This window comes from Alosa alosa, chromosome 18 (assembly GCF_017589495.1).
Source record: "Alosa alosa isolate M-15738 ecotype Scorff River chromosome 18, AALO_Geno_1.1, whole genome shotgun sequence".
Lineage (NCBI taxonomy): Eukaryota > Metazoa > Chordata > Actinopteri > Clupeiformes > Clupeidae > Alosa > Alosa alosa.
This window is the reverse complement of record NC_063206.1, coordinates 6450645-6470089: the sequence shown is the minus strand read 5'-3', so window position 1 is coordinate 6470089 and position 19445 is coordinate 6450645. Positions and strand designations below refer to the sequence as shown.

Below are 19445 nucleotides of genomic sequence, written 5' to 3'. Positions count from 1 at the left end.
TGAGTAATTGTGTTAAATAATTGTGATTTCAGTATTGACCAAAAACAAAATAATCATGATCATGGTTTTTTGCCACAATCGAGCAGCCTTACTTCATAAGGTAAATGTAATGGTCTGTGACATCAGATTCATGGTGACGGAATCATACGACTATGAGGAGATCGGGAAGACAATGATGTACTACAGCAACGACTTTGTGAGGGAGAGCGACTTCCCCTTCAACTTCTACCTGCTGGACCTGCCCCAGGGGCTGTCTGGGCACAGAGCCCAGGAGCTGGTCAGCCTGTGGATGACCAACATGCCTCAGGGCAAGTGGCCTAACTGGGTGGTGAGTCATGTGACAGAGAGAAGAGTAGATAAGATACAATCAGATGAAATAAAACACTTTATTCATCCTGAGGGAAATGCAAGAGGCATACGAGTGTGTGTGCGCATACAGGGTTGTGTGAAATTCAAATTCAATTGAGAATGACTCCTACATTCCAATTCAGTTCTTGAATTTGAATTGGGGTCAAAAACAGGATCTAGAATTACAATTTGAATCGAAGGAAGTAGAATTTAAATTTAATGCCATTTAAACAAATTACATTGTTTTGATAAAGTAATCTAAATAAAGTAATCCAAACCACATTGATAATGGGTAACTTATAACAGTAACCAATTACATTTCCAAAGTAACTTTCCCAACACTGAATGCAGTTTGAATTTAATTCCACTTCCTGTCATTCAAATTCCAATTCAACTTCCGGAGGGGCGGAGCCATTTTCAATTCTAAAATTCTGAATTTTGCACAAGCCTAGCATGCGTACACACACACACACACACACACACACACACACACACACACACACACACACAAAAAGTGAGCATGGTGCAAACAAAGCCAGGTCATGGTTTTTAACGAACTTCTGAAACTGAAAATCCACCGTTGTGAGTCTGTGGTGCTTTCACCACATTGTACTGTATTCATCATTAATTGAGTAGGACACATTATCCTCTGTGTAAAGTTTTTGGTATGTGTTTTTAATTTTGAAAAGTGGACGAATTGAACTGCTGTCATCCTGTCTTTATTCAGGTTGGGAACCATGATAAGCCCCGGATGGCATCCAGCGTGGGGAAGGATTACATCAGCGCCATCAACATGATGATCCTCACCCTGCCTGGTACGCCCACCACCTACTATGGGGAGGAGATCGGCATGGAGAACGTCCACATTGACATCAGGACATCCAGGATCCCTTTGGGAAATTTGACCCTGTGAGTGTGTCTTCCATAGGTGTGAAATATAGGGTGGTGTGTTTGTGTGTGTGTGTATTGCAACCCCCCTATAATCATATCATCATTACGAATGAGACTGTTTCAGAGCGTGATGAAGTGGGGAGCTCTGGTGTCTTCCCATGTAGACTGCCGCTGCCCATAGACTGCGCTGCCGCTGCCCATAGACTGCGCTGCCGCTACCCATAGACTGCGCTGCCGCTGCCCATAGACTGCGCTGCCGCTGCCCATAGACTGTGCTGCCGCTTCTTATTTCGGCTCCGATTCTCATCTCCGGCTCTCGGACGCTCTGAGTCTGATTGTCTGTTGTTTTTAAATTGCTCTAATTCTAAGACTTTGGTGTGTTCTACCTTACCTGTTGCACCTCAGATGTAGACCAGTGCTATATTGACCTCATCACAGATGCAGCATATCTGTCCTGTGTCCCATGAGCTGTGATTGTCATTCTTTTCTGATTTAAAGGAGAAGTTCGGTGTGATATTGACCTGAAGTGTTTTGAAACATGATACCGAGTGTGAACTTTTGTCTCATAGCTCATCTCGACTTGTCCCCAGCACTCCGAAATCTGGCACTAGTTAGCCGATGCTACCAACAGGTTTTCGATGGGGGTGCCTTGGGCATTGGCCTAGCCATGCAAATAAATCACCGTTTTACACCATTTACAAGGCTCAAAGTAGCTCCATACTTCATTGGTAGACTTCCGAGGGCCCTGACATTTAAAGAAAAATTCCGGTATTTAGCACTTTGAGTCCCTTTTCTGGATGAACTAGAGCGGTGGACACCGAAATTTTGACGATTGGTCCTGTCTCGACTTTTCTGACTCGTTTTGAATCATCTTTGACTAGTCAGAGTGGCAGCCTACAGGCATGCTGAAGCATGTCCTAAAACAACCCTTAACGTTCGTTTTCAAAACTGTGCAACTCACCGAGTGGTTAGTGGTGTCGCCGCCATCTTGAATTTAGTCACGATAAGTCGAGCAACGAGTACGAATGAACAGGAATGAGAAGGGATCAGATTCCAAAAATAATTCTGTGGAAATGCATGGATTCCAGTTGCTGCTACTGGAAGCAATATCACACCGAACTGTCAATATCACACCGAACTTCTCCTTTAAGCAATTAGCCCTACGAGGCAGCAGGTTCCAGTGTTTTAGAACAACAGAACTACATGGCTCTGGCTGTAGAGTTTTACAATGGCTCTGAAAGTGATTCAGCCAGTCATAATCAAAGACTGGACCTATCTATTGTAAAGGTCAAGTTCATAATCAGTCATAATCAAAGACAGGAAATATCTATTCTAAAGTTTACATTGTCATTGTCTTCTCGTAATCAAAGACAGGAACCATTTTTTCATTGTAAAGTTTACGTTCTCATGGTCTTTTCATGATCAAAGACAGGAACTATCTATTGTAAAGTTTACGTTCTCATGGTCTTTTCATAATCAAAGACAGGAACTATCTATTGTAAAATTTACGTTCTCATGGTCTTTTCATAATCAAAGACAGGAACCATCTATTCATCCTAAAGTTTCCGTTCTCATGGTCTTTTCATAATCAAAGACAGGAACTATCTGTTGTAAAGTTTACGTTGTCAATGTCTTTTCTGTGTTCTATGTGTAGAATGCCACCCGAGACCCCTCGAGGTCGCCCATGCAGTGGAACAGTGGACTCAACGCAGGCTTTAGTGGCAACGAGACGGGCACCTGGCTGCCCCTTAGCCCCAACTACACCACCATCAATGTGGAGGTGAGTTTAGTGGCAACGAGACGGGCACAGAATGACAGCCCAATCAAATTTCGGTATTTCGTAAGTGTATTCTAGCTGCAGATTAATTTGGAAAATGCTGTTATTGAAGTAAAATATTCTAGCACATTAATTATTAATCTGGAACCCAGGAAATCTGGAAAATCTAGAACCCAGTGAACATATTTTAATAAATGTGGAGCATTTTCTAAAGGGGTTGAATTTCAGAACAGTGAACGTTGTACTTAATACTTAAGATTGTTATCAGTTTTGCTATTGTTGAAGTCATTTGGTTCCCAAAAGGAAGTCACTGTTGTAAACTCAATCCACCAGGTTAGCATTTTGAACATCTGCAGTGTGTGGGTATATAGTGAAACATACGCATCTACAGTGTGTGTGGGTATATAGTGAAACATAAACATCTGCAGTGTGTGTGGGTATATAGTGAAATATAAACATCTGCAGTGTGTGTGGGTATGTAGTGAAATATACGCATCTGCAAGTAGCTTGTTCTTTTGTGTAAATAAATAGCCTACATTCTGAGTGTCATTCTAAAACTCCACTGGGCTTGTTCCTCAGGCCCAGATGAGGAACATGAGCTCGGTTCTAAAACTCCACTGTGCTTGTTCCTCAGGCCCAGATGAGGAACATGAGCTCGGTTCTAAAACTCCACTGTGCTTGTTCCTCAGGCCCAGAAGAATGTCATTCTAAAACTCCACTGTGCTTGTTCCTCAGGCCCAGATGAGGAACATTAGCTCGGTTCTGGAGCAGTACCGGCGTGTGAGCCTGCTGCGGGAGTCGGAGTTGCCGCTGCATCGCGGCTGGATGTGCTTCGTGTGGAGCGACGCCGACGTCTTCGCATTCCTCCGTGAGCAGGATGGACTGGACCGGGCCTTCCTGGTTCTAATCAACCTGGGTCAGGCCACGACCACGGACCTGTCGTCCATCTCGGGCCTGCCGGGCCGGTTCCGCGTCCACACTAGCACCGTGCCGGAGAACAATGGGAGGAGCTACGACAGGGCAGCTGTTCCCACGGCGAAGGGGGAAGGGCTGCTGCTGGAGCTCTTGTCCAGTCAGAGGTTCCACACAAGCCACGCCTCCAGCTGTTACATCTCAGAGAGGGCGTGCTACCTGAGCATGCTAGACATCATGTACAAGTGCTGAGTGTGTGTGTGTGTGTGTGTGTGTGTGTGTGTGTGTGTGTGAGTGTGTGAGAGTGTGTGTGTGTGTGAGTATATCTGTCTATCACAGTCCTGACCAATAGAAGGAAAGAAAGCACAAGGCACACCTGTATTTTTGTTTGTCACTCCCATTTTTTAAATGAATAAAAATAAAAAAGAATGAATGAATGAATGAATGAATGTATTGAATCTACATATCCGGCTTGTCTCAGAGCTTTACATGTACATTTAGAAACACACAACCCTACTCAGACAATCAGCCATGAGGACTGGAGAACCCCTGGAGATTGCAGCCGCTTTCTTCAGCCTTGGTGTTCCTCGTGTCCAGCGGTCTGGTCCAGGCCCAGCTCCACGTGCAGGAAGGCGATCTGTCTTGCAGTCTGCGGCGGAGGAGAGGGAGAGTTTATCCTCAAAAATGGGCCAAATGGTTGTGTGGTTGATAAAAGCACCAACATTGGTCCAGGCAATCTTAAAGATGTAGTCAATATCAGAGGGGGGTTGTTTGGACCCATTAAGGGCATTTTTAGTGGGGAAATCCAAAATGGACGCCAACAAATAACAATAAAAAGTGACATAAATGGCATGGTTGCCTTTTCTTTTATGCCATAACAGATCAGAACTCACTTATCAACTAAAGGCCCCACAGGCAGGCAAAATCAAAGGCTAATTTACTCCGATTCACAGAGACGACAATCTCCTGCCCTTAAATCATCGTAAACCACACAGAATTATATAATGCATGACAGACCATATACAAACACTTTTTCCAGGGTGATATGTGGTCAGATGGTGTTGATAAGAGTTAATGGGTTACTCATTTGAGATAGGAGATAACCCTTCAGCCACACTTGGGAATTTATGGAGTTGAACCAATCATTTACGATTACAGTAAGCCTTGACCAGGCGACCTCAGACCACTGTCATCACCACATCATTACATGTTACACCATTTACATAAGTTAAGGACCACGATCTTTAAAACACGATCTTAATTTGTGAGGCTTACAGAAAAGACAAATCTGTGATGATGTGCAATGACATCCAAGATGCATTATAAGAACTAATCCATGAATGTCCTTAGAACAACCCCCAAAATAATTGAATCAAATGCAGCCATCCTGTTGTTTATGAACCATTAAATGGATCCACTGACACCACTACCCATGTACTAATGACTGTAAAACACTGTCTTTGAGGGAAGACTATTAAACACACCACCATAATCTAAAATAGGCAAAAAAGTTGATTCAACTAGCTGTGCTGTCCTTGCGCCTACATCAAGTCTTGCTGTGTGCCATGAAACTGCAGTAGTAATGAGCCTCGTAAAGGCCCATAAATACCTCACACAAGGACAGCTCAAAGTCCTCCGGCCCAAAATGGTCCCCTCCAGGCTGCAGGTCCAGAATGATGTGGGTGTCAGGTTCAGGTTCTAGACACAAGGGAGACATTTGCTTGGGATTTGTTTGATTATGTACCAGTAATGCTTCTGCCTGGCACAGACACCTCACCCTAACTCACTGAGTGCCAAGAACGTAATATTACGTTTTTCCTTCCCATGCGTTGAGTGGCAAAAACGTAATATTACGTTTTTAGCTTTTTTTTTTAAATTACGAAACTAGACACTCTAACACACCTTATATGTGATTTTGGGAACTCTGTGATGAATGGAAATGAAATATATGACGATCGAAAACTCATGAAAACGCAAGAGCTGGACATTTTATCTGGACGTTTGATCTTAACTCGGCTTTTAACTCGGATCTTAACACGATTCATAAGAGGGTAAATTCTGGCACGTTGTGACGTGGGGTTCGAAGCGGTCACGCCCATTTAGGAGTCTAGCGGGAGGTCCAGTGTCTATGTATTCCTATGGGAGAAATTAACATTTTCTCAGAATATGACCAATCCCTTAGCCCTACATTCAGCGATGTAAGTTTTGAACCCATTTTCTACAAGCCACATGTCTCCCTAACATTCCGACATTGAAATTGTATTTTCCAACGAAACAAATAAAGACAAAAATAGCTTTGTTCGTGATCTTATCACTGTCTCCTCAAAAGCTCTGGTGCACAGCCACCAGCCACCTGTTATCAACCATCAGAGATGGTTGATAAACTAACCCAACATATTTTTTGCTAGAACTAGTAGACTACCACAAAGTTGCTGAACGTATGTTATTTCAGGTTTGTTTGCAACAATATATAAGTTTAACCAAAGTTCTTAGCTGCTAGCTAGCTAGCGAACATTCCCATTCACTTTCCGTTTACTGTGCTAATGTTAGCTAGCTAGCTAGCTCGGTTAACGGGGCAAAATAAAATTATTAATTCCGTGTCCGAAAGAGTTTCATTGGCATCACACACAAACAATGACTGTAAAATAGTATACAAAATTATATTTATATGTTATTATTGCTTATTCAGAGAAAAGTTTATGTTTTGACACGCCTATTTAGGAGTCCGGAACTAGTGCCATTTCGTTCCATTGGTGAATCGTCTTATGATTCATCTTAGTCAACTATAGAATCTTTGGTGGAACCTTTATGAACGTTCTAGCGGCCCTTATGGCCCAGGACAGTGGGACCTTTGTGAACGTTCTAGCGGCCCTTATGGCCCAGGACAGTGGAACCTTTGTGAACGTTCTAGCGGCCCTTATGGCCCAGGACAGTGGAACCTTTGTGAGGCCTTTAGGTTGTCACTCCAATCACCTTCAGTGACATGCAGAGTGATGTCATTTAATTAAGCAATAAGCAGAGTAATGTCATTTAATTAAGCAATAAACAGAGTAATGTCCTTTAATTAAGCAATAATTAAGCAATAAGCAGAGTAATGTCATTTAATTAAGCAATAAGCAGAGTAATTGTTGTAACCTCAACAACGATTAAAGCAATGTCCATTCCAAGATGCTTCTCAATACCGGGCACAGCGCTTTATTGAACCAGTCGTAACATAAAATAAGTTTTTCCATCACCTAGCAACTACCCCCACGACACCCCCATACGTCATCACTCACTCTTGCTCTCACACCACATGCACACTCAGCAGGCAATACAAAAACAGTATACCTTACATAAAACCCCCACGTTATGACAGTAATGTCATTTAATTAAGCAATAAGTCCTGAGAGGACGTAGGTTACACTGATTTCAGAACAGCTAAGAAGCGTTGTTAGGCACGGCGCTTAAGCACAGTGCACATTTTGCGTTGAGCATTTTTAACGATTTCCACCACCCCAAGTTGAGCAAGTAGGATTTCAGAGCAGATTTCCATCACCCCAAGTTGAGCGAGTAGGATTTCAGAGCAGATTTCCACCACCCCAAGTTGAGCGAGTAGGATTTCTGCACTATGATGCCTAAAGGGACGAGACTCCCCAGAGCTAATAAAAGGACAGGCCTAGGATAGTGATGGAGGGAGAGAGAGAGAGAGAGAGAGGGGGGGGATGCTAACCATCTACACTCAGAGAGACCAGAGAGAGAGAGAGAGAGAGACTAAAGATGGAGAGAGAGGACAGGCAGGGTAAGGAATGAGGAAGGAGAAAGGAAGATAAAGGAAAAGAGAGAGAAGAGATTTGGAGGAGACTTCCTGTCTGAAGGGGGCTGGTCCACAACACACTTCCTGTCTGAAGGGGGCTGGTCCACAACACACTTCCTGTCTGAAGGGGCTGAAGGGGGGGCTGGTCACAACACCTTCCTCTGTCTGAAGGGGGCTGGTCCACAACACACTTCCTGTCTGAAGGGGGCTGGTCCACAACGCACTTCCTGTTTGAAGGGGGCTGGTCCACAACACACTTCCTGTTGTGTGTGTGTGTGTGTGTGTGTGTGTGTGTGTGTGTGTGTGTGTGTATGTGTGTGAGAGGGAGAGAGAGAGAGAGACGTAGAGTGTTAGTGTGTATGTACTAATGTTTGTGTGTATGTGTGTGAGAGAGATAGAGTGTGTGTGTGTGATAGAAAGAGTGTATGTGTTAATGTGTGTGTGTGTGTGTGAGTGAGTGAGTGAGTGAGTGAGAGAGAGAGAGAGAGAGAGAGTGTACTGTCTATCTGTTTGAGAGTGTGTGTGAGAGTGTGTGTGATAAAGTGTGTGTGATAAATGGAGTATGTGCGTGTGTGTGTGTGTGTGTGTGTGTGTGTGTGTGTGTGTGTGTGTGTGTGTGTGATAAAGGGAGTGTGTGTATGTGAGTGTTACTGTGTGTGTGAGAGAAAAGTAGAGTGTTAGTGTGTATGTGCTAATGTATGTGTGAGAGAGACAGAGATTGTGTGTGTATATGTGATAGAAAGAGCGTACAGTATGTGTATGTGGTAATGTGTTTGTGTGTGTGTGTGTGTGTCTGTGTGATAGAGAGTGTATGTGTTAATGTGTTAATGTGTGGAATGGCAGAGATGAGATGAGAGTGGGTGATGACACGAGGCGGCTGAGAGCATCACACACTAAACCCCACCAACTCTTCACTCATCTCACACTCACACACACACACACACAGACACAGACACAGCCTTATCTCTCACACCGCCCCCCCCTCTCTCCCTCTCTCACACACATTCTCTCTCTTTCTTCCTCCCTGTGCATCTCACCTCCCTTCCTTCTCTATATCTCTACCCATACCCCTGTGTGTGTCTCTCTCTCTCTCTCTCCCTCTGTCTCTATCACTCCATCTCCCCCTTCCACCAATGTGCATCTCTCTATCTCTCCTCTGTGTCTCTCTCTCTCTCTCTCTCCCTCCCTCTCATTCTCTCTCTCGCTCGATCATCTCTGCTCGGGCTCTCGGACGCCTGTTTCACAAGTGTCCTCTTGACCTTGAGCAGGCCTGGTGTATTGTTCCTTATCTCCTGCGCCGATACGCCATCTCATAAACTTGCTAATCGCCCGAGCCGGGAGGGTGTGATCAGCATTTAATCGCCCACGGGGAACACTGACAGATTAAACAGAGAGACAGACAGACAAAAGTTCTCACTTTGTGCGTCTGTATGTGTGTGAGAGAGAGTGAGGGTAAGTGTGTATGTGTATGTGTGTGTGAGTGTGTGTGTGCATAAGATATAATAAATTAGGAGGGGGAAAGGGAGCCAGATTCTGACACATGGGGGAAAGTGAGCAGGAATCCGCTGACTACAAGGTGACCTAAGCATACTCACTTTCTTTTTTTGTTTCTTTAAAGGTGGAACATCTCTCTCGTTCCTTTAAAGGTAGAACATCTCTCTCGTTCCTTTAAAGGTAGAACATCTCTCTCATTCCTTTAAAGGTGGAACATCTCTCTTGTTTCTTTAAAGGTGGAACATGTTTCTTTCCTTTAAAGAAGGAACATGTCTCTCTTTTTGTTAAAGGTGGAACATCTCTCTCGTTCCTTTAAAGGTAGAACATCTCTCTCGTTCCTTTAAAGGTAGAACATCTCTCATTCCTTTAAAGGTGGAACATCTCTCTTGTTTCTTTAAAAGGTGGAACATGTTTCTTTCAGCACAAAAAGGAACATGTCTCTCTTTTTGTTAAAGGTGGAACATCTCTCGTTCCATTAAAGGTAGAACATCTCGTTCCTTTAAAGGTGGAACATCTCCCTCGTTTCTTTAAAGGTAGAACATCTCCCTCGTTTCTTTAAAGGTAGAACATCTTCCTCGTTCCTTTAAAGGTGGAACATCTCCCTCGTTTCTTTAAAGGTAGAACATCTTCCTCGTTCCTTTAAAGGTGGAACATCTCCTAAGTTTCTTTAAAGGTGGAACATCTTCCTCGTTCTTTAAGGTGGAACATCTCCATCTTTCTTTTAAAAGGTAGAAACATCTCCCTGGTTTCTTTAAAGGTGGAACATCTCCCTCGTTCCTTTAAAGGTGGAACATCTTCCTCGTTCCTTTAAAGGTAGAACAGAGACTGTGCCACAAACCCAACTGCCCCACAGGGACAATAAAGTGATCTACATCTCTCTCATTCCTTTAACGGTGGAACATACGTCTCTCTTTTTGTTAAAGGTGGAACATGTCTCTCATTCCTTTAACGGTGGAACATGTCTCTCTTTTTGTTAAAGGTGGAACATACGTCTCTCGTTCCTTTAAAGGTAGAACATCTCTCGTTCCTTTTAAGGTGGAACATGTCTTTCTTTTCTTTAAAGGCTCATTATCATTACTGCACACAATTCATTGTCAAAGTCCCAGTCACCTTTAACTGTTCCATACACTAATGTGCACCCCCCCAAATAAATAATTGCATAAACAAATAAATAAATACTCTGCTATATAGAAGATGAGTGTGTGATCAGACTCCTACTGGTGCCATTAGCGTGTGGATGCTAATGGTGTATGTGTGTATGTGTGTGTGTGTGCGTGTGTGCGTGTATGCAGACGCTGGTACTCACTGGGCATGCTCACACTGGAGTGTGTGTCGACAGCGGCCCGCAGTCTCGCCACGTATTTCTCCACACCCGACACAGGCACTCGACAGTCCTCTCTGTAGGCTGTGATCAGCATAGAGGGGTAGCGCTGTACAACACACACACACACACACACACACACACACACACACACTTATAAAAACATAAACACACACTAACATTTGAGCTTGCACTGTCCAAACGGTTTCAATCCTGCAGGTGTGTGTGAGTGTGAGCCGATGAGTGTGTGAGTGTGAGCTGAAGAGTGTGTGAGTGTGAGCCGATGAGTGTGAGCATGCCTCTGCTGTGGGGAGGAAGAGTGCGCACCTGTGGCGTGATGTTACAGCACGGGCAGTAGGTGGCGATGTTGTCCCTGTGCTGAGGGCTGCTCAGGGGGTCCCCCCACTCTCCTCTCTCCTCCACGGTCAAGGGCAGAGAGGGGTCCTGCATGGTGCCCAGGACGTCCAGAAAAGGTGCCTGACGGAAAATAATCATCTCCTCTCACTGGTCAGCCAGCTCCCAAACAAAGCAGATGCCAGGTACTACAGCTGTAACTAACTACCTCACGTAGCCTTCTCTATACAACCGGAGGCTGAAATGTAAACAACATATCTGTCAGTAACAGCAACTAGGGGTCATTCTGGCCTAAAGGGCATGAAATACACTCTATGGTAGGACAAAGCCTGGCTTTAGAACTGGGAGTGTGTCTATGTGATGTCTCTGTGTTTGAGTGTGTGTGTGTGTGTACAGTCAAATACATTCACACACACACACACACACCCTTGTGTGCCTATGTTTCCTCACCTGCACAGTGACGGCCCTGACTAGCTGAGGCTGCTGGTTGAGCAAGCGCCCCACGGGACTGCTCCAACTCTTATGATCAAATGACCCGGCATGGACACACAGGTGATGGAGCCTCTGGACACAACAGGTCATCAGCTGATCACCCTGCAGTTGCCACCAGACCTTTCACCCTGGTCAAGGAGAGGGAGGGAGGGGAGGAAGGGGGGAAGGAGAAGGAAAAAGGGAAGGAGGGGGAAGGGAAAGAAATAAAGAGAGGGGGGAGGGAGGGGGAGGGAAGGGACAAGGCCGGGGAGGGAGGAAAGGAGGAAATGGAGGGGATGAGGGAGGAAGGGAAGGAAGGATAAGAGAAAAGGGGGAGAGAGGGAGATCGGAAGGAAGAGGAAAATGGATGGGGGGAGGGGGAGGAGGGAAGAGAGCGACAGAGGTAAGAGGGGGGAGAGGGAAGGAAGAAGGGATGGAGGGAGAAAAGGGGAAAAAGGAGGAAGTGATGAAGGGATGAGGTGAATGCTCTAGCAAAGCTCATTTCAATGGCATCTACATGAACAGACAACGTAACCAGGTGAGCTGGGTATTGGCCCTTTCCATTAGACTCGTAAATCATCGTACACCCACCCGTACAACATGTACGAATTAATTGCTATAGAAACGCGTTTCTCTCGAGCCACGAGGGGCATTAGCAGGAGGCTGGTCATTGTTATTGTTTTGTGCTACATGTAGCCTCTAGCTAAACGGCTGGAAAACAAATTGTTACATTGTATTGCAAGCACAGCAAGACCGTGCAATGCATGAATTGGTGACCGGATTGAAGCAGCAATGTAATCTAGAGTGTAAGAGCATTGCATCAACATTAAAATGACCAACACAGTACATATGCAAAAAAAAATACATCTCATCTCATCTCAACTATGGGCGCAGCCATGTTTGTCTTAAGGTCGTACGTCCACCTCGGGGTACCCTCAAGTACTCCGAGGTAAAGTGGGCCGCAAAATGCCGCAAGAAAGCTGGGTAATTTACACTTTCCAACTTGGGCGACGGATTTACAAGTCTAATGGAACGTACCATATGAACACTGCCCAAGTGGCTGCTGGGAGATGTAGTGCAGTACACAATGGGAGGACAGGACCACAACAAGAGGGAAGGAGGGGGTCTTTCTGCCTTCTTGAGTCTAAAGAACATTAAAAGATCCCCGTAGTTCAACATTCTATTCCAGTCTTTCCTGGTCAGAGCATTGACCCTGGGAATTGTAGTCCAGTACCTGACGTGGCAGTAGGCCAAGGCCCACCCACGCTCCAGCAGTAGCCTCTTGTCTGGACTGAAAGCCATGTTGAGTTCCAGGCCATAGGCTCCGTACACGTGCACAAGCATGGGCACTGCCCGCAGGTCAGCCAGAGGCGGCCGGTGCAGGAGGGTTATGGGCACCATGGTGCCATCCTACAGAGAGAGGGGCAGAGGGGTTGTACGTTGTAATGTATATGGTGTATGGTATATCACATACCAATAAGAACCACATCAGGGGAGAATGGGATTGGAGATATAGCATGGTATTGTATATAGGTAGATTGAACAATAGATAGATAACTTTATTCCTCCCCAAAGGAACTTTATGGAAATTATGGATAACATAACATACCAACAACATCAGGGGGGAAGTGGGGTAGAGTTATAGCACACTCAATAACAACAAATAAATACACTGACCATAAAGACATATGCCTAAGTAAAGAAATAATAATATATAGTGCTTCATCATAGTGCTATAGTGTTATAAAGTGCTATAGCATAGTGTTGTAGTGTCACAAAGTGTTATAGCATAGTGTTATAAATATAGCATAGTGTTGTAGTGTTATAAAGTGTTATAGCATAGTGTTATAGTGTTATAAAGTGTTATAGCATACTGTTATAGTGTTATAAAGTGATATAGCATAGTGTTATAGTGTTATAAAGTGTTATAGTGTTATAAAGTGCTATAGCATAGTGCAGTGGTTTTCAAAGTGGGGGCCGCGAGGGGGTGCCAGGGGGGCCTCAGCAAGTTGGACGGAAAAATAAAAGCAACAAATAAATTAATTAAAAAAAATATATACCTATTACTATGAGGGTTGTTATACAATGCCATTATAATAATTTGTAACATATCTGAACATTATATTTTCCATGATAATGACTTGGAATAAAAGTAGAGTGATAGCTCTCATATAGCAGAAAGTCCCAAATATAATTTGTATACACTGTTTGCTCCATCGCAAAGTGCTTGTGGCTAAAATAATTATTAGGATTATCTTAATTTATTTTTACATTTGTCGTAGTATTGTCGATGGGTTTAATAACACATCACATCAAGGGGGCCCTTGGCCAGGTATTTGGGGGGCCTTGTCATGGAAAAGTTTGGGAACCCCTGGCATAGTGTTATAGTGTTATAAAGTGCTATAGCATAGTGTTATAGTGTTATAAAGTGTTATAGCATAGCGTTACAAAGTGTTATAGCATAGTGTTATAAAGTGTTATAGCATAGTGTTATAGTGTTATAGCATAGTGTTATAAAGTGTTATAGCATAGTGTTATAGTGTTATAAAGTGTTATAGTATTATAGTGTTATAAAGTGTTATAGCATAGTGTTATAGTGTTATAAAGTGCTATAGCATAGTGTTATAAAGTGTTATAGCACACTTAATAGCAACCTCATGGAACTCATAAGCTCAGTATATAAATAAACAATGCTACTACTAACAGCACTTCTGCTATTATAATTACTACCAGTGTTACAGTAATGTCTGATTACTTACATTGTAACTATCCTACTATCCTAACATAACAACTACACTGTAACAATATGACTACGTTCTTCAGTGTTAATTTAGCTATTCAGCATCTTCTATTGCTCTGTAATGTCATTTTACAATTACAGTAATCTGCCATTCTGTGACATTCACCTGAGAAGGAACTAGAGAAGGTGATGATAGTTCCCCAGGGCAGGAGAAAAAAACTCAGACCATGTCCAGGTTCACACACACACACACACACACACACACACACACACACACACACACACACACACACACACACACACACACACACACACACACACACACACACACACACACACACAGGAGTGGCATGGGGACAGAGTAGGAATGAGAAAAGGTGAGGATTCCTCCTCAGGGGGTCAAATCTGACTCTGTTCCGGTCCTCATTCTTTCAGCAACAGATTAGAGCCATTAATGCACCCTACAGATTACCAAGGGACCTCCTGTCTCTGTTACACACACACACACACATGCACACATATGAACATACGAACATACAAGAACACAAATCGTGGCCACAAGACGACACACACACACACACACACACACACACACACACGTACAAACACACATGCACACTATGCACACATATGAACATACGAACACAAATGCGCGCGCAAGACACACACACACACACACACACACACACACGTACAAACACACATGCACACTATGCACATACAAACACAAATGTGCACACACACACACACACACACACACACACACTGTGGGTCTCACCCCCTCCAACAACAGCACTGATCCAATTACTTAACTCTTTTATTCCTGTCCTACAGTCAGTTGTTGTGTCCAATGTGGATAATCTCGGTCTTATCATATCAGTTACCCAAACACAGCTACCCTGTGTGTGTGTGTGTGTGTGTGTGTGTGTGTGTGTGTGTGTGTGTGTGTGTGTGTGTGTGTGTTCATATCAGTTACCCAAACAGCACAGCCTACCCTGAGAAAACAATACAAACACACGCAACACAAGACAGCAGAGGAGAGTGTCCTTACAATGGCTAACTGTGCACACACACTTACTGGGGGCCTCGAGGTGCGCACGCATGCGCGCACGCGCATCGTGTGTGTGTGTGTGTGTGTGTGTGTGCATGCATAAGTGTGTGTGTGAGTGAGACACAGGGGGGCCTTAAGCTATGTGGTATGAGTGTATGTGTGTGTGTTTGTGTGTGTGTGTGTGAGACCCACACTGTACCTGTCTGGGGGCCTTGAGCTGTGTGGTGTGTGTGTGTGTGTGTGTGTGTGTGTGTGTGTGTGTGTGTGTGTGTGTGTACCTGACTGGGGGCCTGCAGGCGTGTGGTGTATGGTGTGTGTGTGTGTATGTGTGTGTACCTGACTGGGGGCCTGCAGGCGTGTGGTGTGGCAGTCTTGCTGTGGCAGGTCCTGGTCGTGCTCTGTGAGGAGCAGGTGGGGGAGGAGGGCGAGTAGGCGTGCGCCGAGGGGGGGATCACCGGGGACGACAGAAGGAATCGGACACTCCGCTGGCCGGCCAATGAAGATCTCCGACTCTCAAACGCACACGCCCACGATGGGAGCTGCACGAACAACATGGGAAGAGAAGCTCTGTGAACTCCGTGTGTGTGTGTGTGTGTGTGTGTGTGTGTGTGTGTGTGTGTGTGTGTGTGTGTGTATGTGTCTGTGTGTATGTGTCTGTGTATGTGTCTGTGTGTGTGTGTGTGTATGTGTGTGTATGTGTCTGTGTGTGTATGTGTCTGTGTGTATGTGTCTGTGTGTGTGTGTGTGTGTATGTGTGTGTGTGTGTGTGTGTCTGTGTGTGTGTGTGTGTGTCTGTGTGTGTGTGTGTGTGTCTGTGTGTGTATGTGTGTGTATGTGTCTGTGTGTGTGTGTAAACTCTGCCACAGAGACCTAGAGTGAGGTCTGCAGGGAGACAGTTTTATAGTTGTGACTCATGAGCATGTGTGTTACTGCACAGATCTATTGTGTGTGTGCGTGTGTGTGTGTGCGTGTGTGTATAAATAACCATTATATTCGCTTCAGGCACCAGTAACCCCAACACTGTCTCACCTCCAGGGATAACAAACAGTTGGGGTCCTCTAGAGACACTGTCTCCAGGTGGAGGCGTCCACTGGGGTGCCTGAGTGTAAACAGGCAGTGGTCCTGTAGCAGCTCCATGTCTCTGACTGCCCACCCTGTGGCGGGCGTAAACACCGGCACCCAGCTCCGCATGGACGGGGAGCACGGAGGGGTCCTGAGCAGCTACAACCAAGACATCCATCCATTTGCACACATCCAAATGCCATGCCAGAAATCCACACACACACACACATCCATCCATTTGCACACATCCAAATGCCATGCCAGAAATCCACACACACACACACACACACACACACACACACATCCATCCATTTGCACACATCCAAATGCCATGCCAGAAATCCACACACACACACACACACACATAAATCCATTCACACACACATACATCCATCCATTTGCACACATCCAAATGCCATGCCAGAAACACACACACACACACACACACACACACACACATAAATCCATTCACACACACATACATCCATCCATTTGCACACATCCAAATGCCATGCCAGAAACCCACCCATGTACACATAAATTCATCCGTACACACACACACACATAAATCCATCCATACTCACACACACAGACAGATGGACAGGAATAAAAATAATCTCATCAGTCAATGAAATTGCATGAGTAGTTAATTTGTGTTCAATTGTTCATTTGTTCATCAGCAGTGTATGTGTATGTATGTGAGTGAGTGTGTGTGTGTGTGTGTGCGTACCTGATACTCCTGGCCGGGTCCTGTGTTGGCCAGGATGTAGAGCTCCCCTCTGGCGTGCTCCACGTAGTAGACCAGCCCTGGTTGCCGTGGTTGCACCAGGGCGGGGGCGTGGTCTGGGGCGGAGCTTAAGAGGATTCTCACCTCTGAGCTGCTCTTACTGGTGCAGTTGAGCGTCAGCAGCTGTCCATCACTTGAACGCCCCACCTCCACAAAGAACCTGCCCAGTGAGGCCGAAAGGGGAACGCTGTTACCCAACAACAACAACAACAACAGCAACAACAACAACAGCAGCAGCAACAACAACAGCAACAACAACTTGCATTTATATGGTGCTTTATCAAGGCACCCAACACGCTCTACAGTGAAGGAAGACCCTCACTAACCACCACCAACGGATTGCACCCGCTTGGGTGATGCTCGGCAACCATTATTAGCCAGAAAGCTCGCCACACACCAGCTTGAGAGAGAGGGAATGAAAGAATGAGCCAGTGAGTTACATGAGCCAGGTTGGGAATTTAGCCAGGAGAGACTTTAGGTCAGACTTCATGAGAGTATTCATGTCTGAAAGATCTTGCAGGCTAAATCTAAAAGCAGACGAATGACTTTAGGCTGCTGACTGTTTAAATATGTCTTCATAGTAAACTGCAGAGCAGACAGGTCTGTATGAAAAGGCCATCTTCGTAGAGCTCAACGTTCTTTGTCACAAACAGAAAGACATATAGATATGTATAACTCTGTCTCTCACACACACACACGCGTGCGCACACACACACACTCACACACAGAGAGGATACGGTGAAGATACCTACTCAGGGTCATGTTCCTCATACACAAGGGTGTTTCTAACTCCTTCCTCAGTTAGGTCCAGGCGATACACAGTCTGACACTTTAGACCCTCCTGTTTACTGAAGAAGAGTGTGTTATCCGAAGCCCATTCTATAGAGGACACACACACACAAACACACACACACACACAAGCATAATAACGGTTACAATTTTTACAATTACAATTACAATTTAATCCCAATCCGAGGTGCTGCAGTGTGCGGCTTGGAGTCCGGGCGAACGAGTGCAAAGGCAAACACGCAGATTACGCATGCGGTCAATCCCCTTACCAAAGCTGAACACATTATCCAGAATGAGCAGTGGCTGGTGGGGTAACGTCACGTCGACCAGCCGGACCACAATGCATCTGGATTCCTCCTGGTGTGGGGTCTTGACTGTGGCAGCCAGCAGGTGCTCACCTGGGGACAGACGTACCCTTTGCAAGGTCCCCTCTTCCTCATCTTCCTCCTCCTCGCCTCCTCTGAGCCAGGCAATGCTGAGAACCTTCTCTGGCTCAGATACACCTGGAGATAAAAACAAGAGTTACACAAACACACACACACACACAGTGAATATATGAGCACCAAAGCACACAAAAACACACACACAATATAAGTGCACCCAAACACACACACTGCTTTTGTTATGGAATACTCCGTCTTTATTTAACTGTTGCATTACATTACATTTAGCAGACACTTCTTGACCAAAGTTGCATGCCTGCAATGACTTGTACACCCTGGCTTGTGACACCGTAGTCTCTCAGCATTGACTGACTATGGGTACTTAATATTTGCTCACCTGGTCGTCCATGCAAACATCTGTAGATGGTGCCTCCATCCTCAATATAGGCATGGGACCGCCCCTGGATCTACACAGACATGACATTTCTCAAATATAGACATTTTGTCTCAATGTACCATGACTGAGCTGACATGGAGAAAAGAAAACACACACACACACACATTCTATCTCCGATTACCACAGTGTTGTCCGGGATGTCGGAGTACTTGTTGTAGGCACCTCTCAGTTTCCTTCTGTACCGCTGGACAAGGTTTCTATACCTCTGCTCCTGCCGTGGACATTTGAAGAACTGCACGCCATGGTGGCACTATTATGAAAAGACAAAGCGGTATAACCTACTCGTAAAACGATCAAATTTAGAGTCCCTTTCTGTAACCAGTGTGAATATTAAAATACAGGCAGCAACAACTTCGGTGGAGAACCCTATGGAACGGTGTTGATTACAGGATCAGTTTCCACTCACTATCTAAGGTTACGAAGAGTTAGACGTAGTTTAGCAAGAAACACATTTACTCAGACAACATCTTCCATAATAGATGAGGTAGATAATTAGCCCATTGATAAGCCTAGTACCACGACGTGTCCGCCTTACCGAGGGGTAACACCTAGCTGCTGCTAACGTTACTGTGGTTGGCTTGACAGGGGACCAGCATGCACTTCCAGTGAAGGCACGTAGAAGAGAGCGAGTGATCGAGTGCATTTATTCATCGCAGGTGTAACGGAATAGCTCCTCGGACAGTATCACAACGCTTCTAAGTAGAAGTCGTGATGTTGCTTTATCGTCCACAAGATCGTCTAATTTAAGAATGAAAATCCGGGCATCCGCGAGCACACATTTACCAGTGTTTACATGACAGCCCTTCACTTGC

General features: G+C 45.0%; 2 protein-coding genes across 2 annotated transcripts in view; one reads left to right on the top strand and one right to left on the bottom strand.

Moving 5' to 3' along the window:
- slc3a1 (solute carrier family 3 member 1) overlaps positions 1–4361 on the top strand; it is a 14170-nt gene extending 9809 nt beyond the window's left edge. Inside the window, 5 exon segments of the mRNA XM_048270114.1 lie at positions 127–328; positions 1076–1220; positions 1223–1257; positions 2894–3019; positions 3752–4361. Of these exon segments, the coding sequence (XP_048126071.1) occupies positions 127–328; positions 1076–1220; positions 1223–1257; positions 2894–3019; positions 3752–4180 (937 nt within the window). The 3' untranslated portion in view covers positions 4181–4361.
- Positions 4310–19445, bottom strand: prepl (prolyl endopeptidase like). Its single transcript, XM_048270290.1, is given in 15 exon segments — positions 4310–4577; positions 5538–5626; positions 10534–10648; positions 10867–11016; positions 11344–11487; positions 12256–12774; positions 15492–15569; positions 15572–15694; positions 16185–16376; positions 16948–17164; positions 17757–17883; positions 18063–18296; positions 18574–18643; positions 18734–18883; positions 19169–19445. Coding segments are annotated over 15 exon segments (2394 nt in total). The 5' UTR covers positions 19277–19445; the 3' UTR covers positions 4310–4499.